The sequence below is a fragment of the Sinohyriopsis cumingii genome, chromosome 1 (assembly GCF_028554795.1).
Source record: "Sinohyriopsis cumingii isolate HCF-2022 chromosome 1, ASM2855479v2, whole genome shotgun sequence".
NCBI classification, from domain to species: Eukaryota; Metazoa; Mollusca; class Bivalvia; order Unionida; family Unionidae; genus Sinohyriopsis; species Sinohyriopsis cumingii.
This window is the reverse complement of record NC_142961.1, coordinates 191,151,686-191,159,056: the sequence shown is the minus strand read 5'-3', so window position 1 is coordinate 191,159,056 and position 7,371 is coordinate 191,151,686. Positions and strand designations below refer to the sequence as shown.

At 36.5% G+C, this 7,371-nt stretch overlaps 1 protein-coding gene across 1 annotated transcript in view; it reads right to left on the bottom strand.

Moving 5' to 3' along the window:
- Positions 1–684: 684 nt before the first annotated feature.
- LOC149808580 (tubulin beta chain-like) overlaps positions 685–7,371 on the bottom strand; it is a 30,677-nt gene continuing 23,990 nt past the window's right edge. The window contains exons 3-4 of the mRNA XM_089979553.1: positions 3,441–3,796; positions 685–2,745 (exon numbers count right to left, since the gene is read on the bottom strand). Of these exons, the coding sequence (XP_089835679.1) occupies positions 1,921–2,745; positions 3,441–3,796 (1,181 nt within the window). The 3' untranslated portion in view covers positions 685–1,920. The remainder of the gene's footprint in view (positions 2,746–3,440; positions 3,797–7,371) is intronic.

The following is a 7,371-nucleotide window of genomic DNA, read 5'->3' as shown; positions in this document are numbered from 1 at the left end:
TATGTGGGCATTCAACACTGACTGTTTCAGTAATGGGTGTCATTTTTTTTAAAATTTTGATTATACATACCTTTAAGTGGCAAGTATTCACTTTATCTGGATTCGTATATATCGTTATTCCTTCGAAAGGACATTATTTCGACGCCCCGAGAGGTGCAAACAGTAAAATCAATGTTAAAGTACGTAGGCATTTTGGTACGAAATGAACCTAAAGGTGTGATCCAATAAAATCCGGATTGAATGTTGAGCGCTATGATGTCACAATGAAAGCTGCGCATAATGATAAACAAATTCGTACTACCTTCGACTGTGACGATTCCACTCGACGCGCTCTTATTTTGACCCAAGTTATGTACATGGCCGCCATTGTAAAAGTCCATTGCGGTAAATAATTTTCATCTGGGAGTTTCTTGGTGACAGTTAAGGTGAAGAGCATACAATAATCAGGATTGAATAGACTTGGTTAAAGAAAATTAGTGTTAAATTTTTTAAAAGACGAAATTATATTTAATTTTAAATGAATAAACGTGCTTACATGACCCAAAAGACTTGTACTATATTTCATGCCATTTAATTCTTAAATATTTCTTTCCTAGCCAAACAATGAATTTAATACAGTGGAAAACTAATGATTATGAGGAGGGGGAGTCGGAGGGGCAGGGAGGGTATGTATAAATATGAGGATTTACTTTTGACTCTTTAATTTAGATATGAGGCAAAACAAAAAGAACATTGAAAATGATATAACGGTACATATAGACAGGCAAACAGACACATTGAAAGGCTGACAGAAATTAGTGTATGTGACGAATGATAAATATATATTGTTCTGTAATCACTGTCATGCAGATTAAACAGTAAAGTTTTTCAGACGTGTAATTCGTCATTTACATTGTATCTTTGGATGAATACCGCGCATACTCGCTAAAGTCTAACTGCAAGCTGCACATGCCCAGATTTAATGCGCTGGCAGATCTGTGTCTGTGCAGTTCGTTATGATTAATCAATAGGACAAGCAACACAGACCATGAGCTGCATGCGCATCATGCTAGTGCAGATCAGGATCTTTGTTCTTGGCAGTTTTACTCGATTTATAAGCGAGTAAGTATATACTGTAATTCCAGAGAATTTTGGCGCCGAGTTGTTATCTAATAGTATCATTTAATATTTTAAAGCAAAATTTTACTGTCTTTTCATGTACCTTTTTTCTGCCCAGTTTATGGCGATAGTAACTCGTTTTCCTTTATTACTGACGGAGCATTTATAATCGTCTTAACACAGACAGTTTAATCGGATTTTCCTGAAAGTGCAATTTTTTGTCAGCAGAGTTTCGTATCCATAAGAGAACACACGGTGAGCTGTTATTTCCCATGCTATCCTTAGCATGTTTTACTTAAATACAGAAATGAGTCGAGTTTTTACAGTTTATTTTAGCTGCTCAGCTTTCCCTTTTTGATCCTGGCTCAACATCGCCGATCGCAACAATCTACTCAACTACCTGATCGTGACCCGAAATGCGAAATCTGTTACACGGCTTACGTGCTTTCATGCTTTGACTTTACATGTATATATGTTTTTTTTTTTAAATATTGAATGTGTTACTGCAAAAGAAATTGTCTCATAATTTTCTTTGTCTATCGCACTTACAAATGGTTACAATATATGCAACAAATTTAAAAATTTTGATTAAATGTTTGGCTTTTCCCATACTCAGCTTGTATGAATAACAGACAACAAATAGTGTCTACTTCTACACTGGAGTCGCCAATATAAATTATATCAAAGTTCTCAGAGACTCGTTTAGTGCGTTCATTTTATATAAAAAAAATGCGTTTCTCTATATTGTCATTTTTTCTTTTTAGAATGCATAGAAGGAAAGCTTTACAAAAGGCCAAGAGGCTCCAACAAAAGCAGGCGCTTTTATTGAGCAGCTTCCTCCTCCTCTTCCTCACCCTCCTCGCCAGCATCTTCGTCCTCAGCCGTGGCGTCTTGGTACTGCTGGTACTCCGATATCAAATCATTCATGTTGGACTCCGCTTCTGTAAACTCCATCTCATCCATACCCTCGCCGGTGTACCAATGAAGGAAAGCTTTTCGGCGGAACATGGCGGTAAACTGTTCTGAAATGCGCTTGAATATCTCCTGAATGGCGGTGCTGTTTCCGACAAACGTTGCTGACATTTTCAATCCTCGAGGCGGTATGTCGCAAACAGCAGTTTTAACGTTATTAGGTATCCACTCCACGAAGTAGGCGCTGTTTTTGTTCTGGATGTTCAGCATTTGTTCGTCGACTTCTTTCATGGACATTCTTCCACGGAACATAGCAGCCACAGTCAAGTATCTGCCGTGACGCGGATCGCAAGCCGCCATCATGTTCTTGGAATCGAACATCTGTTGGGTGAGTTCTGGAACGGTGAGAGCTCTGTACTGCTGGCTTCCTCTGGACGTCAAGGGAGCGAATCCTGGCATGAAGAAGTGAAGTCGCGGAAATGGAACCATGTTGACGGCCAGTTTTCTCAAATCAGCATTAAGTTGTCCTGGAAACCTTAAGCATGTTGTGACACCAGACATTGTTGCCGACACCAAGTGATTCAAGTCCCCATATGTTGGAGTGGCCAGCTTCAGCGTCCGGAAGCAAATGTCGTAGAGGGCTTCATTGTCAATACAGAAAGTCTCGTCAGTGTTCTCTACCAGCTGGTGTACGGACAGGGTGGCATTATAGGGCTCTACAACAGTATCGGATACCTGCAACAGACAAGATCCAAATGTTTCCATGTGTGTGTTTCATTAAAATAGAATTTGAACGTAAGTCTATACATGTGTGTTGGTAAACGATTTACTATTCACAATTATCAACATATATTATTATTATTATTATTATTATTATTATTATTATTATTATTATTATTATTAAATATTATTATTATTATTATTATTATTATTATTATTATTATTATTATAAGTAGCGTGCTTTTATTACTGGTGCAAAGGATTTTTAAAATCCGGTTTGTCCAGTATCGAATTGAATCCAGTCTTGCATCTCAGTCCTGCGTTAAACATTGCTATATCAAACCCATACTATACTTTTCGAGTTCCATGTCCGTCTGATTTATTTCATAGAAGATGACGACATAATTCTTAATAGATTATTCCTAAAGCTCAATGCATTATTTCAACCTTACTTCATATATTGTAACTCGCAAAAGATATAAAATAGGTTACAGATAATCATCTTCTGAGGAAATGGTTTTCTGACCACAAAGTCTCTTAATAACTTTAAATTAAATTCTTGAACTGACGCACTTCAAACTCCTAACTGGCTATGTCACAAATTAAAATTCATGTAACGAAATATTCTTTTCAGTTTCTATGAAATACTGGATACTGTAAATTTGGAACTATTTTTGGAAAAGGCACATTAGCATCGTACAGAATCCTACCTTTGGGGAAGGCATGACTGAGAATGTGTTCATGATTCTGTCTGGGTATTCCTCTCTGATCTTGCTGATAAGCAGTGTGCCCATACCGGAACCAGTTCCCCCGCCAAGAGAGTGTGTCATTTGGAATCCTTGCAAGCAATCGCAGTTTTCTGCTTCTTTGCGAACCACATCCAGCACTGTGTCGACTAATTCTGCACCCTCTGTGTAATGACCTTTGGCCCAATTGTTCCCTGCACCTGACTGTCCGAAGACGAAGTTATCTGGACGGAAGAGAAGTCCGAATGGACCGGAACGAACCGAGTCCATAGTGCCTGGCTCTAAGTCGAGAAGAATTGCACGTGGCACGTACTTGTTACCTGAAGTATAGATAGGACAACTTTTGTTAAGCTTGGGCATCAAAACGGATGATATACTCGTTCCAGATATTGGTCGATGACATCAGTCTAGGCACAGTTCTAATAAACAGATAAATATCATTAAAACGGGTACATACAGAAGCATTCAAGAAACACACTTTGCATTTCTTTTCTAAGCCGAGATATCGATTTACGTTCAAGCGTGTTACTCTCTAGAATATTCAGAGAACGCATTCACCATTATGTCGAAGGTTACCTTGACTTCAGACAAATTTCGGTCTCTTTGGATGATAATCTGGGTCATTTTCTCAGCGAGGTTTAAAAAAAAAAAAGACTTCTTAATACACAGTCAAGGTGGGAAGTAATTCTCAAGAAATAAAGGTAGCTAAACGTAGTGCGCATAACAGCAATCCAAGCTCGCTTTGCAATGCAAGCTTTTATAATAACGTGTTCATGAATAGACCGATTGGTGTGGTGGACTGCGACAGACCACCTTGCTTTGATGAGGCCATATTTCAGTGTCATGCTGCTACGCAGTAAATATACTATTTGAATACTTTTATTGCACACAATATTATTGAAATTACACATAAACAAGTAAAAACGTACTCTAAGTAACCCTCAAGACACTAAAATATACACTCAAGCTGTCGGTAGATATATCTAAAGCTTTCCAGCTGTAATTATAGTTTTTCAAATGTACCGTAATATTAGAGGAACCCCGAATGGGTGAATCTAATACTACAACACATCTGAAGAAAAAAAAAACGTTAAGTTAAAGTTTTCAGTACATTTAGAAACAAAAAGAGGATATATCTGATTAATCCACAGCACAAAAACTAATAAAATATGTTAAAAAAGCAATTTTTGGTGATGCTTGATCAACATTAACATTTTGAATTATCATTCTATTGATGCCATGAAAGATAATGGAAAGTTCCAGCTTTGATGTTAACATATATATCATTATTGCGCAAGCATGGGGTTGATGCAATCACAAAACCATGTATACATGTCTATATATGACTAAGTAAAATGAAAAAGTTTCAGAAGTCGTTTGACCGCCCTCTTCAGTGGATGCAGATACCCACGTGCAAAAGTAAACAGTATTGGATAGAAATGACCCAAATTCATCAGTCTTGTGGAATGAATGAAAATTATTGAGGAATTTTGTGAATCCGTGACTGGAGAGAAAGAAAAAAGAAGAAACAAAACAGAACAAAGGGAATTAACGTCAATGCTCTAAAGATTTCATAAACTTAAATGATTTCGGAAGTTTTACGTTCTCTAGGTCGTAATAAAAAGGGAATTACAATTGACATATGTGATGGGTATACATCAATGTTGTGGAATGTATGGAAATCGCTTGTAGGACCTACTGGTGATTCTATTTTGAATGGACAGAAACATGTACGAAATCAGAAAAAGATGACGCTCTATAAATTTCGTTAAATTTAATTGTCTTTGGAACACGTAAACTGCTTTTTCAAATATAAACTTTGTTTTCTTAAAATAATTTAAAATAAAATGTTACATTTTCCATTCTACTTTTGGAAGTAGAATTATTATATTCAGCAACAATTTGAAGAAACCTTTGTGTTAAAATAATTATTTATCCGGTAGAATAAAATTCGTGTAAGAGCACAACTACTTTTATTGTCATTTATTTATGTACCACATTTTTCTCTCTCTCTCTCTCTCTCTCTCTCTCTCTCTCTCTCTCACACACACACACACACACACGTATAATAATGAGGATTGTGCTGATATGCCGTTAAAACATACATACATACATACATACATTGTCTGTCTGTCTGTCGACTTATGTGCTGGACTGTTGTTGAAAAAAAACAACAGTTTAGTTAATTATCAATAAATATTTCACAGTAATATACGTATGTACACCCTCCAATATAGTGTAATTTCCTTTGTTAACGCTGACAACGCTCGCAAGTGGCACGGAGACACACCTCTATATTGTCACGTACAGTGTCAGTGTGTGGCGTTATGTCAGCTGCGGTCGTCTTGGGTTTTACCTATTTTATATTAGTATTTAATTCGTAAAAAGAAAAAATCATAACACTTTCTGAATTCCAGTCGATGATAGTGAGATAACAAAATCTTTAAGAAGGGATTGGCACTCAACTGGTCCAGAAGAAGTTGTAGAAATTCATGAAAAGACCATTTGTACCATACTTTTATCTTTTTGTAATTGTTGCGCATTGAAATCATCGCCGATACTCTGACGAAACTCCAGCATATCAGAACGAGTCCCTAATTCTTGCGTGACAAACATTTGCCTAATAACAAAATGCAAGATCGGTTTTGAGAAGAAGGTGTTTGAATGTTTCGCATATTTTTGTAATGGTTACCTTACTGGATGACAAGTAGGCATAATTTGAAAGGACGCCAGGACGCTCTTATAAAGTCCGGCAAACACTATTTCTAGAGGCTTTGGAGATGAATTCGTTTAAATGTTTTTATATTTTAGTAACAAAATCTATATTGGGTACTGGATTGTGAATATTTTTAAACCTTTATAAGGAACGAAACTACTTCCAGCTTGTTCTTTTAGCAACGGTGATTAAATTGGACGGCAGATACGGTCAGCTATAAGTTGAGAGTGCTTTAAACTGGAATCATTTTGTGGGTTATGAAAAGAAGTTATTTAAATATTTCTCTATGTTTGGTTATTGCTGTCATATCTACCGACGGATCAGAATCATTGGTATATAGTTAAAAGGTCTTAATGCCAGACTGATTCATGTAAAGTTTCGTTAAAATCTATTTAGCAATTTCGTACATGAAATCGTTTAAGGTTTTTATCTTCTTCTTGTTTTAGTAATGGCGGCCATATTTGATAGCAGATCAGCATCAGTTGTAACTTCAATGCCAAAATGCTTTCTGTCAAATATGATCAATTTCTACTGAACGTTTTTTTCCCCCTTTAAAGTCGTTTAAAGAGTTTCTATTTTAAGTAGCAGCGGTCATATTTAATCTGCATATCTGTAGACTGTTTGAAACGTCTTCATGTTACGATGCTTCGGATATGGCTGGCTTGATTCCATTCAATAGCTTTTTAAAAAGAGTTCGTTTCAAGGTCTTTATATGTTTACTAACGGCGGCCATATTTGGTTTCAGATCGGCGTCATGTATGGGAATTTGAAAGATCTTCATGTCAGGATGCATCGTATTAGATATGAGCTCAAATCAATTCAGCGGTTAAACCTTCTTGTTTGTATTTTCGGCAGTAGTGGTTTTCATATGTTTTAGTAACGGTGGTTACGTTTGAAGACAGATGGACATCATTTTGTTCAGAAGTAATTGTTTAAAGGGTTTTTACTCTTTCTAATAACGGCGGACATATTTTATCGCGGATTGGTATCATTTGTACAAATGTGAAAGGCCTTTATACCAGGATGCTCTTTGCCAAATTTGGTCAAAATTGCTTTAGTGATTTTTAAGAATTTTAAATAGCAATTGTTGACTTACACAAGACTCACGACGCACTGGACAGAAGACGCACGACGAATGAGGTACGACAGTGTTCGGTTATATGCCCTTGACCTTCAGTC